Source organism: Sciurus vulgaris (assembly GCF_902686455.1).
Source record: "Sciurus vulgaris genome assembly, chromosome: 17".
Classification (NCBI taxonomy): domain Eukaryota; kingdom Metazoa; phylum Chordata; class Mammalia; order Rodentia; family Sciuridae; genus Sciurus; species Sciurus vulgaris.
The window spans coordinates 41,786,557-41,799,701 of record NC_136478.1 but is presented as its reverse complement, the minus strand read 5'-3'; the positions used below and the strand labels follow the sequence as shown (position 1 = coordinate 41,799,701).

General features: G+C 38.6%; 1 protein-coding gene across 3 annotated transcripts in view; it reads left to right on the top strand.

Moving 5' to 3' along the window:
• Positions 1–13,145, top strand: part of CEP89 (centrosomal protein 89) — a 56,177-nt gene that overhangs the window by 23,352 nt on the left and 19,680 nt on the right. The window contains exons 6-12 of one of the 3 annotated variants that reach the window (XM_079119903.1): positions 1,103–1,131; positions 2,330–2,372; positions 3,935–4,153; positions 5,319–5,464; positions 7,848–7,898; positions 8,052–8,135; positions 9,998–10,101. In XM_079119903.1, the coding sequence (XP_078976029.1) occupies positions 1,103–1,131; positions 2,330–2,372; positions 3,935–4,153; positions 5,319–5,464; positions 7,848–7,898; positions 8,052–8,135; positions 9,998–10,101 (676 nt within the window). Of the gene's footprint in view, positions 1–1,102; positions 1,132–2,329; positions 2,373–3,934; positions 4,154–5,318; positions 5,465–7,847; positions 7,899–8,051; positions 8,136–9,997; positions 10,109–13,145 lie in introns of all 3 variants that reach the window. The other 2 variants (XM_079119902.1, XM_079119904.1) reach the window with 2 other exon arrangements.

The following is a 13,145-nucleotide window of genomic DNA, read 5'->3' as shown; positions in this document are numbered from 1 at the left end:
TTCTTTGAAGAAATAGGTGGCTTGCTTTTAAAAATTTTATGATAATTTTGAACATGTACCAAAGTAGAAAGAATATGTAATGAACTCCCACCACCTGATCACCCAGTTTCTACAAACTGTAAGCATTTTACCATTCCTCACATAATTCCCCAACTTTATTTTGTGAATATTATGTCAGGTGGGGGGACTGGGGATTGAACCCAGTGGCTCTCTACCACTGCCATTGGGCTCAATTCTCAGTACCAAATAAAATAATAAGTTCCTTTTTAAAAAATATATTTTTAGATGTTGATAGACCTTTCTTTCATTCCTTTATTTATATGTGGTGCTGAGAATTGAGCCCAGTGCCTCACACATGCTAGGCAAGTGCTCTACCACTGAGCCACAACCCCAGCCCCAATAATAAGTTGTTTACAGGTAAGTTGATAATTCAAATGAGCCAGGAAGTAGATTTAGAATCATGCATGCATCTTTAAGCATGTTGGTCAGCTTTCCAAATTCTTAGGTTTTTTTTTTTTTTCTATTTTTTTGCAAATTTGTTTCTGTTCATTTTCAGCCAGTTATTTATACTCTGCAAATCCATAGTAGAAAGATCCAAGCAATGCAGATGTCCAACTAACAACTCTAGCAAAGCATACAGGCAAACACACCCTCTTCCTGGGGTACCCGGATGACTCATGTGGAAGATGAGGACTCAGGCAGGACCTGTTTTCACACATATCACTGAGGGAGTTTGCTTCCAGGAACAAGTATTTTTCTGATCCAGTCCCATGCTACTTGCAGGCAGGTAGGCAAAGAAAAGTCAAGCCTTGTTCTACTTGGTCCACTTGGAGAAGGGAAGGAGGAATTTGAGGAGCCCAGCATGGGACAAAGAGGGATTTGACCTTGGTTCTGCAATTATGTGAGCCACTGCAGGGGCTCAGGAATAAGCCTGATAGTGAGTGACAGTCAGGCTCCCTGCTCTGCCCAAGGACCTGACTGCCAGTGGCCTTGCAAAGTCTGTCTGCCTGGGACTTCATCCAGCAACTCTGTAGGAGGTGAAGTTTTATGATTATACCTTTTTGATCTGCCTTAAAATGTTTTCTTTTGCTCTTTTTATCAGATGGTAAATGCTCTGTTCTGAATTTAAAGGTAAGCTTATTTTTTAAAAAATTCATATTCTCAAGAAATAGAATTTCTACTATAACTTTTAAATACTCTTGGGGAAAAAAATCTTCCCTTTGGGCTTGTTTCCCATTGAATGCTTCTTAATAAGTACATTAAAACGTGGAATCTCATATTTTCTATAGTTTGGTAATAAAAATAATGTATAGAAAGGGTAGACATTGCATAACTTTAATAGTTAATTGCCAACATGAAAGTAGTTCTTGCTTAAGTTTTTCATTGTGCGATGTCATAGGGATTTAAAAATTAAACATTTCTCAGTAAAGTTAATTAATAACCTTATCTACGTTTTCAGCAGAAATTAGAATCTTAATATCACACTGATACATAACGGGGAAATTTAATAGAAGTTTAATGCTTCTCTTTCCTCTAAGCTTTGGGTTGAGAAGCAAGAATGTATTCTCGGCGTTTCAAAAACATGCTCTGCTGCAATTGATTGGTTCTTTTTTCATATGCCGGTGAGAAAAGGTCCTGTTTTTATATTTCTGCGTGACATTTATAGTCATTTCACATGCTTTAGAAAGTAAACTGACCAGGTGTGGTGGCACACACCTGCAATCCCAGCAGCTTGGGAGGCTGAGACAGGAGGATGGCCAGCCTCAGTAATTTAGCGAGACCCTGTCTCTAAATAAAATATTAAAAAGGGCTGGAGATGTGGTTCAGTGTGTAAGTGCCCCTGAGTTCAATCTCCAGTACCAAGGAAAAAAAAAAAAAGGAAAGAAAACAAAAGAAAATGAACTGATGGCCTGTCATTCATGGGACCAATATGGGAAAAAACCATCACTGAACTCACAGGCAAGACAGAAGAGAATTCAGACAGGACTTTCTTCTCTGCTTTAGAGATCCCACCAGGAGGGATACCCCTTAAAGTTTAAGGTTTAGTTATAAGAAACAGTGGCAATTAAAGCTTTTTTGTTGTTATTTGTTTTTTGATATCAGGGATTGAACCCAGGGGCACTTAACCACTAAGCCACATCCCTAGCCCTTTTTATTTTTTCATTTTTGAGACAAGGTCTCACTAAGTTGCTAAGGCTGCTGTCAAACTTGTAGTCCTCCTGCCCCCCCAGTTGCTGGAATTACAGGTGCGTGCCACCACCCCTAGCTGAGTCCACTTTTAGAAGGTGCTGAGACTCTGCACTCACATTCTCCTATTTTTCTTCTTTAGGACGAAAAAATACCGTTACGTGAAAAACCTCCTCCTTCCCCAGGTATTTGCCTTTTGTAGCTCATTATGATTGAAAAGCTTAATTTTAGGGAATATCCAGAATAGTCTCATCTGAAAATAAAATTCACTTTCATTTTCTTATAAAGATTGTTGTTTCTGTCCGATGTTATTGGAGTTGAGAAGTGTTTAGTTGTTGAATTCTGCCTTTGTCTTCAAAAGGTCCAAATACTGGTGGTGGGTGTATGTCCATGTGAGATGTGCTCAGGTCCTGGGGAGTTGATATGTAAAGGAGTGCTCTGCTAAGGGATTGATGTTTTGCGGAATATGCCCCCTGTACAGTTTGGGGAGTCTTAGTAGCTTTCAAAGTGGATTTTGTAATTTTGGGCAGTTATGTCTCACATCACTAGTCTGAAAAACCCCATATTAAATCTGTTCTCCATATCTGACTGACTGTATTTTAATCCTTTCTATCACAGTGTTTTTGGCACCATATTCTGGGAGAGTGCTGGAGCTCTGACTTCTAGCCCACAGGCCTGTTCTCCATTATTATGAGTATGCTGCTGTTCAGCCATTCTTTGAATTTATGTTATTAGTCAGAATCATTCACAGCTGTACCCTCAGGCCACACTTAATGCCAGGAGACAGAGTGAGCATCCAATGAGCTGAACAGGAGAGGTTGGCTTTCTAGACAGAGAAGGGCTGAAGAAAACAGAAACAAGGAGAAACGGAGTGGTCATTTCAAAGTTACTTTCCTTGTAAGGTGGGCACTAGGAGGCAGAACAACAGAAAAATGACCAAGTTTGAGAGATTTGCTTGTCTCTCTGTCCTGAGGTTAGATAACTTAGTTGATTTTTTTGTTGTGTTTTGGTGGTGCAGGGGATGGAACCCTGGGGTCTTAAGCATGCAGGCAAGTGCTCTACCACTGAGCCACATCCACAGCCCTAGATAACTTAGTTGAAATAGTTCAATGACTTGGGATTTCAGTATGAGTGACTGTTGTGATTTTTAGTCTGGTCTGTTGGGGCCTCATGGGGCTTATTTCAAAACAATGGCTTCCGGAGTTTTTATTTAATATGTTCATCCTTGATTTGCACCCCCGCCCCCAGCTGCCAACCCAGTCAGCCCTTAAGCTCTGTCATGTTTTGGCCTCTGAATCCTTTTCTCACGTCTCTTCCTCACTGCCCCAACTCTGGGCTGCCCCTCGCAGCTCTGGACTGGGCCTCATTCTGATCCCCTGTCTTCCTGCTGGCCTCAGGGATTCCTCTGAGAGCAGAGCCTCTTCGCTTCCCCATCTCCACCTCACAACCTTTTTGGCTCCTGGTGACCTCGAGGATGAAATCTCCACCGTTCATCATAAACATCATAAATGCAACAGCCTCTTCTGGGCCTGCCTCCCCTCCGTCACCTCTCTTCCTGTTAATCCACTATAGTTTTGCCAGGCTTTTAACGTATTGGACATGCCCTTTTCAGGACCAAGGACCTGACACAGCATCAGCCTAGAGTAGAGTAGTTACTCACATGATTCAGGGATAAAGTAACAGGTGCTTTTGATGAAAATGGTAAATATCAATTTGTTAAAGCTTTTTTTCCCCTGTACCTTTTCAGATGTCACTGGTAGAGCACGTCAAAGATGTGCAGAAATAACCAAAGAAAAGTTTGAGGAATTAAAAGAAGAAAATTTGCACCTAAACAATACAAATAAAAGTCTTACCCTTGAACTGCATATGATAAAACAAGCAATGAAAGAATTGCAGTTAAAACTTAGGAGAATGGAAAAAGACAACGAAGGGCAGAAAGAACCTGAGAAGGCATCCTCTCAGGAAGGTGGGGACAAGGACACCCATTCATTGTCATATCTGTTTTGTCAGTTAATGCTTCATGTTGTATACTTGTTGATACTTATGTGGATAACTATAATATTTAAGATTCGTTCATTAGTATCCTTGTTGAAATTTGATTTCAACTGCTGTATGATTTTTATCATTGTTATGCTCAAGAAATTCCAATACTTTTGGAACTGGATGCTTTTTTAGGCATAGTATCTTACATGTACCTGTATTTTCATCATTTTTTATCTTCATGTGCAACCTGTAAACCGCATACTTACCAATGATGAAGAGTATATCTTCCTTGCTAATTAGATAAGCAAAAATAAAAAATCCCATTTAAATTTGTATTTCTTTTATTATTATTATTGATGATGATCTTTATCTTTGATTTTTTTCCACATCTTTGTGGGCCATTTTCTTTCTCTTTCATAAATTTGCTGACTTCAAATTGAAATAGTTTGCTTTTTCCTGTTAATTTGTAGGCACTCTTTATGTATTAAGGATTTTAGCCATTAGTCATGTATATATAATTTTCTTAGTTTTTGATAATTCAACTAAATCTTGAGAGTGATTTCTTTTTATGACTTATGCCCTAGATGTCAAGTTCTTTTTCTAAGATAATATAAACAGTCACTGATATTTTCTGTATGCATATTTCTATTTATATAAGAATAATATTATGGTCTTAAGTACATTGGTATAATTTTCTTTTCACAGAAATTTCTTCTTTTAGGAACATTTATTTCTGATCTTTATATATTATTTGTGCTGTCATATATGTTTATTATGTATTACTTGCAATGTTACTTTGTGGAATCTATTTTCTATTATGTTTTCTAATAGACATTGCTATTATGGGGAAGGTTAGTCTAACAAATTTGCTGTTTATATCATCTGATAAAATGGCTATTTCTTTCCCACTTAAAATTTTTTATTTTGCTTTATGTATATGCAAAAACTTCCAGAACAATGTTGACTACTCAGTGTTAAAAAACTTTGTAACTTTTATTCATTTATTTTATATAAATACATATGTACATATATAACTTACTTCCTCTGTGAGCCTAAAAGGGAACAAGAGGCAAATGGTTAGCAATTTATATAAAATCCTGATACGTGTGATATTATAGCATAATATTAAATTGATTTTTTTTTTTCAGGAGTTGCTGCACCTGAATTACTTTATCTAAGGAAACAAGCTCAAGAACTGGTAGATGAAAATGATGGGCTGAAAATGACTGTTCATCGTTTGAATGTAGAGCTGAGTCGATATCAAACAAAATTCAGACATTTGTCCAAAGAAGAGGTAATGGTTCCACTTAGAAAAATCAGACTTTTTAAAGCCTTTACTGTTGAATTGATTTCCAATTCTGAAGGTTTTGTTTTGTTTTGTTTTAGTATTTTTTAGTTTTCAATGGACCTTTATTTTACTTATTTATATGCGGTGCTGAGAATCAAACCCAGTGCCTCACACTTGCTAGGCAAGTGGTCTACCACTAAGCCACAACCCCAGCCCAGATTTTTTTATTATATTATAATTTAATGTGAAAAAGATGCATCCAGCCTGGCACAGTGGTGCACACCTATAATCGCAGTGATTTGCAAGGTTGAGGCAAGAGAATCTCAAGTTTGAGGCCAGCCTCAGCAACTTAGCAAAACCCATACCAAAATAAAAAATAAAAAGAGCTGGGGCTGTGACCAAAGCACAGTCTTTCTAAAGTTTTTCTATTTCCTTCCTTCTTTCCCCTTAATATAGGTAATAAAGTCCTTGGGGGAAAGGTTGGTACAGTATAGAAGTATATGAAGTAAAAGACTGAAATCCATCTCAGCTGCTTCAATTTAATTTCTGTTACAGCTGTTACTTGTCAATATACAAAATGAAAAAAATAGCTAGATTTTTTTTTTTTTTTTTATAAAAATAGTTGAAGAATTCAACTCTACACTCTTGCTAAGCAAGCTACTATATTAGATACTGTGAGGCATACAAGATAAATCAGGTCAGGCCCTGCTTTTAGAGAATGGGAGATGCATAGCTGATTGGCTCTTGCTAGGGTCAAGGGAGGGGAAGCACACAACATTCTCATGTGGCTCCTGGAGTTCAGAGTGGGTTTCTTTTTCTTTTCTTTTTTTTTTGGTACCAGATATTGAACTCAGAGGCACTTAACCCCACTGAGCCACATCCCAGCCCTTTTTATTTTTTATTTAGAGACAGGGTCTTGCTAAGTTGCTTAAGGGCCTCGCTGAGTTGCTGAGACTGGCTTTGAACTTGCAGTCCTGCCTTGGCCTCCTGAGCTGTTGGGATTACAGGCATGCTGGACCGCTTCCAGCAGGCCTGTAGGTTTCTGAGTTTATTTCTTTTCTTTTTGTGTGTGTGTTTGGTGTTGGTGAAATCAGGACCCTGTGCATGCCAAATGCTCTACCACTGAGCTTCACTCCTAGCCCTTGAGTGTCTTTTTGAAGAGAGATTCAAATTTAATTTTTTAAAAATAATACCTTTGATATACAGGCTAAATCTTCCTGAAATGCTTGAGACCAGAAGCCTTTCTGCTTTTGGAAGTTTTGAGATTTTAGAATATTTACATAGACTTTACCTACTGAACATCTCTAATTGGAATTTTTTTTTTTTTTTTTTTTTTTTAAGTTCAGATTTTGGAGCATTTTGGATTGTTCAATTAGGAATGCTCAACTGGTATAATTCACATGCCATTCATTTCACCCACTTGGAATGTACAGTTAAATGAAGGAATATTAATATTAAATAAGGAATAGTTCTATTGGGATCATTGCTTCTGTATCCGATTTTCCCTCTTCTGTAAACAATTAGAGTTTGGGGAAGTCAAGGAGACTAGAATTTTCAGGGCAAGAATACCAGAAAGGAGGGAGCTCTATAGATAAAGAAAGAAATCTGCATGGGATTCCTCGGTGTTTTTGTTGAATGCTAGTCTACACACATGTAGGATGGAGCCCGTTAGACTGGCAGAAAACGAGTACAGGGATCTCTGAACTGAATAGGTTCCAGAGCTCCCATAGTACAGGGAGACCTGGGAGTCCTGACCCGCCGCAGTGTAGAGACCTCGTTGGACACTGTCTCATTGACTACGGAGCCCAGAAAGACTGTGCCTGAGGAGTATGGCTAAACTAGCCTTTCATTAAAGGTTATTACAGACCCCACCAGATTATTTTCACTCCACTAGGGTGAAAAACAAGCCTGAAAAGCCCCAAGCTGATCTATGAGAAACTTCAGTGCCTGTGGAAAAAAAAAAAAAAAAGAAAATAACTAATAATCTTTAAAGAAAGACAACAAAATCCAGAAAGAAAGAAAATAACCAATAATCTTTAAAGAAAAACGACAAAATCCAAACACTCACCAATGTAACATATCCAAAGTCTAGCATCTCAGTAAAAAATTACTAGATAATGTTTCAGACAGTATTGTATCAGTGTTGATTTTCTGAATTTTAGTATAGTACTGTGGTTGGGTAGATGAATGTTTTTGGTTTTAGGAAATATACACTGAAGTATTTAGAGGAAAGAGGGCATTACTCTCAAACATTTCTGAAATAGTTTTTCTCATCTATACATTTGTGCAAACGGGTGGATGATGCCTGATCTAAATTAACAATATAGAAGACTTGGAATTTTAGAGGAAGTATATTTTATTTTGTCTTCAATATGTGTTTTATTCTTAGAGCTTACATACTGAAGGCCTTCCGTCAAACGGCCCTACACCACCCTGGCTGGTAAGTGAAAGTTATTTAATTTCAGGCCAATATATTCCAGGCTGTATTTGCATAGCTATTATAAACCATTCTAAAATGTCTTATTTTTAAAATTGTGCCAGTTGTGTTAGATGTAAGAAATATATTAACCACCTTTTACTCCATTGTCTTCAGTTGGATATAAAGTACCTTTCACCATTGTTGCTAGCTTATGAAGATAGAATGAAAGAGAAGGATGAGCTCATTGCCACCCTTGAGGTAGGTTGGCAGATGTCTCAAAAGACTGATTTGTAAAAATAAGACTTGTTTCCAATTTTGCAGGAACATTCTGAAGGTAAGTAAGCATGCCCAACATGTGGGAGATACTCAGTTTGTTAAAGGAAGGAAAGGAGGAAGAAAGGAAAGACTATGGAAACAGGGATGGAGGGAAAGAGGAAGAGAGGCAAGGAAGGAGAGAGGGAAGATGGAAGGGAGTGATTGGCAGAGCAGGGGGTGGGTATGGAGGGACAGGTGGTGCTACAAGAAGCTGTGCTTAACCCACAGGACTAGGACCTTGGGTGCAGAGAAGGCAGCAGCAGGGAGGCCCTTCTCTTTGGGACTTTGCAGCTGCAAATACCACCATTTGGAGGGACATCTGGGCAGAAAGGGGAAGGTAATAGGCCTGGGCTATGTTAGGCAAACTTAAATGCTTGTTAATTCCAGGAAGAAGTGACCCTAGGGAAGTCCAGTAATTGAACTGTTGGAAGCAGTTAGGAAGCAAGGTTCTCTTCCTTTGTGCTTTGTTCCCTGTGTTTCTGGGAATGGCTTCTGGCAGCAAAGCTCCTAATTGTGCAGGAGTACAAGTGAAGGTGTTACAGATATATCCCGTACCTCTGGGTTCCCCAATTAAGTGGCCAAATAGATCTCTAGAATTGGAATTGGAAAAATCCAGAGACAGAAGTGTTGGTTTTTATGGGATCCTGAGTAAGAAGGGTCCTTTCAGAGTCACCCAGTTGTGCTGGTCTTCAGTTGTGCTGTTCCATGTACGTGTCCTGTATAATGCAGTTTTGAATCTCTTCATCTAGACTTACTATTAGCCACTTAGTTTTTTAAGAGCATGAATTAATCTAGTATTAATTGATCAGAAACCAATCCTAATAATAAAATTGCTATTTTTATGCTCTTTTTAAATTGGGATCAGCCCACTTTTCCTGTAAAGGACAAGTTAATAAATATTTCAGTCTTTATGGGTCAACAGTTTCTGTTTGCAACCTCTCAACTCTGCCAATGTAGCATGAAAGCAACTGTGGACAACATGCAAACAATGAGTGGGGGAAATAAAACATATATAAAAAGCTGGCAGCTGGACTGCCCACTGTAGTTTGCCTGACTCAGTTCAAAAGAGCCAGGCAGCTATTGGAGAGTGCCTGGATAGAGGAGGAGGGTAAACGACTTGGCAATGCTGCTGAGACAAACAGGTGTAAGCATAAATATCTAATAGTTAGGAGAAGAATATTTCAAAGCACTCCAGAGTACATGTTGGCACCCAAGATTCTTACAAAGGCCCCTAAAACTGAGAGTGAACCACAGATCTGGAATTGGGGCTAATGACTGAAGTTGTAGGGATGGATGCTTTTAAATAAAGAGGTTTTCCCATGCTTGGTCTGGACAAGATTAAGAGCCTCCAGTTCTCATATAACTGACCCCTTCCCCATGCAAATGGGCTTTCATTACGTTATTATTTTTTACATAAAAAACTCCTGTTTATCCTCCAAAGTCTTTAAAGAAAGAAAAAAAATATACAGTATTTATGGCATTTCAACTTTTTTTTTCTATTGCTCTTTTTTGATTCTTAAGTATTTGCCAGTTATAGAAAAGTATTTTCAAATCAGGAATTGGATATTTTAAAACCCAGGTTTTTTTGTCCCTGTGCTCCATGACATTGCAATCATCTGGTGACTTTTCTCATTAGACTTTCAGCTCTCTGAGGGGCAGGTGGCACTGGGATGCAGAGGTTAAGGCTGGTGAGACTTTGCCAAACAGCTACAGGCATTTGATTTGAGCCACAGCAAGAGCACTAGAGCTAAGAATAGAGATGCTTATGAATGTGTGTGTTAAAGTTTACATAAATTTTATTTCAGGAGGAAATGAGAATGTTTAGGATTCGAGTCCAAGAAGTGGTGAAGGAAAATGAAGAATTGCATCAGCAGTTAAATAAGAGTAGACCTGTTACCAGTGATGAATGGCAAGTGGTGATATATATATATACATATATATATATATATATATTTTTTTTTTTTTTTGGCGGTGCTGGGGATTGAACCCAGGGCCTTGTGCTTGCAAGGCAAGCACTCTACTGACTGAGCTGTCTCCCCAGCCCAAGTGGTGATATTTTTTGCTGATTTAGAATACAAGAGAATAGGAATAAAGTTTACAAAATCATCAAATGTATTAATATATTTTCTTTTTTTAACAAACATTTTAAGGGAGTTTCTTAGAAATTTAATAAGATACTGTAAAGACATAGTAAACTATTCTAAAATGGTATTTTGAAGATGACTTTAAAAATTCTGAATGCAAGGCTAGGAGGGTGTGTAGCTCAGTAGTAAAGCACTTGCCTAGCATGCATGAGGCCCTGGGTTCAATACCCAGCACTTGGGGGAAAAAAAAAAAAAAAAGTAAATAAGAATAAAAACCCTAAGTAAGTTCTCAAAGCTGAAATTTATTTGCCTTCACTCTTGCTTTTTCTTTCTTTCTTTCTTTGGTACTGTGATTGAACCCAGGGACATTACCACTAGGCTATATCATCCCCAGCCTTTTTAAAATTTTGAGATAGGTTCTTGCTAAATTGCTGCCTCAGTTCCTGAATCACTGGGATTAGAGGCATTCACCACCATGCCTGGCTTCTGCTTTTATTTTCTAAGGTGGTATTTTTCTAGAGCCCCTCTCACCACTTCCGTGTCTATTAAGTCCAGGATAAAGCCTACACGCACAAGAGCAGATGTTCACCACTCCAGTCCCGGTTTCCAATGCTGCTCCCTTCCCTGGATGCCCCTTCTGCACCCTTGCTTACCTTTCAGGGCTCAAATGGTGGCTATCATTAACTCTCCCTGAACACAGAGTTACTGCTCACTTGTCTCTGTTGCTGACAGTCTGATCATTTGCCCTGTCCTGGTACCTGGCACACTACATCCACCTGCCCTGTCTGTCTCCACGTCTGTCTGTTCTTTGCCCTTCTCAAGGGCAGCGACCATATCCTGTTCTTGTTTGTGTATGACTCTGCATCCAGCTCAGCAGCAACAAATGCCCATTTAATGAATTAGAGTAAAAATCATAAAAAGTCCTAACAGCAATATCCAGGCAAGGCTAAGAAAACAATTGTTCCAGGTAGCATGAGACATTTAGTATTTTTAAAATGTCTTAATGTTACTGAGAAAAATGGAATATTTTCTACATTTACTGTGCAGAAATTTGGTATTAAGTCAACAGCATTCTTACTGCTCGATTGGTTCTCCTTGATTTTATGGTCACTGATTGCTATGTTTATCAGGACTGGCGTGAGTATTCACTCGACTTTGGTGCAGTGAATTTCCCTTGTTGAACTTGGATGTTCTTCTGTCAGAGTTCCTAGAAGGTTTCCCCTGTTAGTGCTCCTTGAATAGCTCCCAGGAAAAAGGGGCTCACATGCCTGCAAGAGCCTTTGGGAGAATCTGGAATCTCAGGTTCTTTCCCTAACCTTTTTTATAGCCATGAGTCAAGTTCCTTTATGTTTCCTTAAAATAAAAATATATCAATAAGATAAAATAAAAAGGACAGCCCTGCATTCAAATCCCTGGTCCTGTCTAATTCCCCAGTCCTGTGTTTATTAAGACTTGAATTTTGCCTTCTGCTTTAGCATGGTGGCCTGCACAGCGAGGGGGTGAGCTAGGGGCCCCTGGCTCTGAGGCCCTGTGAAGCCCCTCCCACTAGCCTCCTGGCTGCATTCTGTGCCTGGCCAGGCATGTGACTACTAGACCTGCATGCTGCCCTTGGCACCCAGACCTCACTCTTCAGTAGAAGCTGTCTGTTTAATTTCTGGTAATTTCTGAATAAACTCGGGGGCTGTAGCTTGTCTGTTTCTTTTCCTAATTTTACCTGATCAGCTGGGTAACCTCAGCTTCCTGGGTCTCAGTTTCTTTACCTTTAATATGGAAAGGAGTGTTAAACTAAATCTGAGGTTTTCAACCTCTTTTAGGGATAAAGGATCCCTTTCATTTAAAAAAGAATGAAGAGAGGAAGTTGAGGGAGGAATGAATGAGTGAACTGATGAAGGAAAAGTCTCATAAGGATATCCATTGTGTAATGGGCCAAAGTGTAGTGGCCCTGTGAGGCAGGAATGAGGAACCTGGAGAGACTAGTGAGACTGAGCCCGCCTCCTATGGTGCAGATAGCAGACTGGAACACCCCAGTGATAAGGAGCTAGTGTGCAGCCATAGTGGTAGTGAGGTCATTGTTACAACCCGACTCCTTTCTTTCCTCTCTCCTTCCTTCACCTGAACTCTTAGCATTTAAAATAGAAGATCAAGATAGTTATTGTTAACAATCTATTTTGGGTGGTAAACACTTAACTAGACCATTTCTACCATTCCTTCAGCTCATCCTTATTAGAATTTGTGACCTGAAGGTCGAGCTGGACAGAATTTACATTGCATTCTATGTGAAAAAAAAAATGGTTTGCTTGTGGTGAAATAAAGATTAGGGTAGATTTGTGTTGGTTTTAAGAAACCATTTCAAAACCTTTTAACAAAGTAATTATTTGTTGGCAAATATGCTACTGGTTACAAGTGCGAACTTCTTTAGTAAAATGGGAACTTTCTAAATTCTTTAAAAATTTCATATGGACTTCAAAATAATTTGGTGCCCTTTCTGAAATGTTTTTCCTCTTATTTAAATCATGATGGCCTGTAACAGTTGAAGCATCTGAAAATTGAAATAAATATATATTTCTAACATGAAAAAAATAATTTGGTGCATGTGGGGATTGGAGGTTTATATAGATGAAACATGATGGTCCATTTGATGATTGTGTAAGCTGAATATTATGCATATGGGAGTTTATTTTATTCTTTGTTTTGTTTTGTTTTTAAAATAGCATTTATTTTTTAAATGTTAATGTGTGCATTATAGGAAAAATAAAAACACAAGTAAAGAACAAAGTCATCCAGTCACAAGCAGCTTAGTTGGATGTGTCCCTCCAGGTCCTGCATATACATACATAATATCCCATTTCGTGTGATTGAGAGTGTAGTG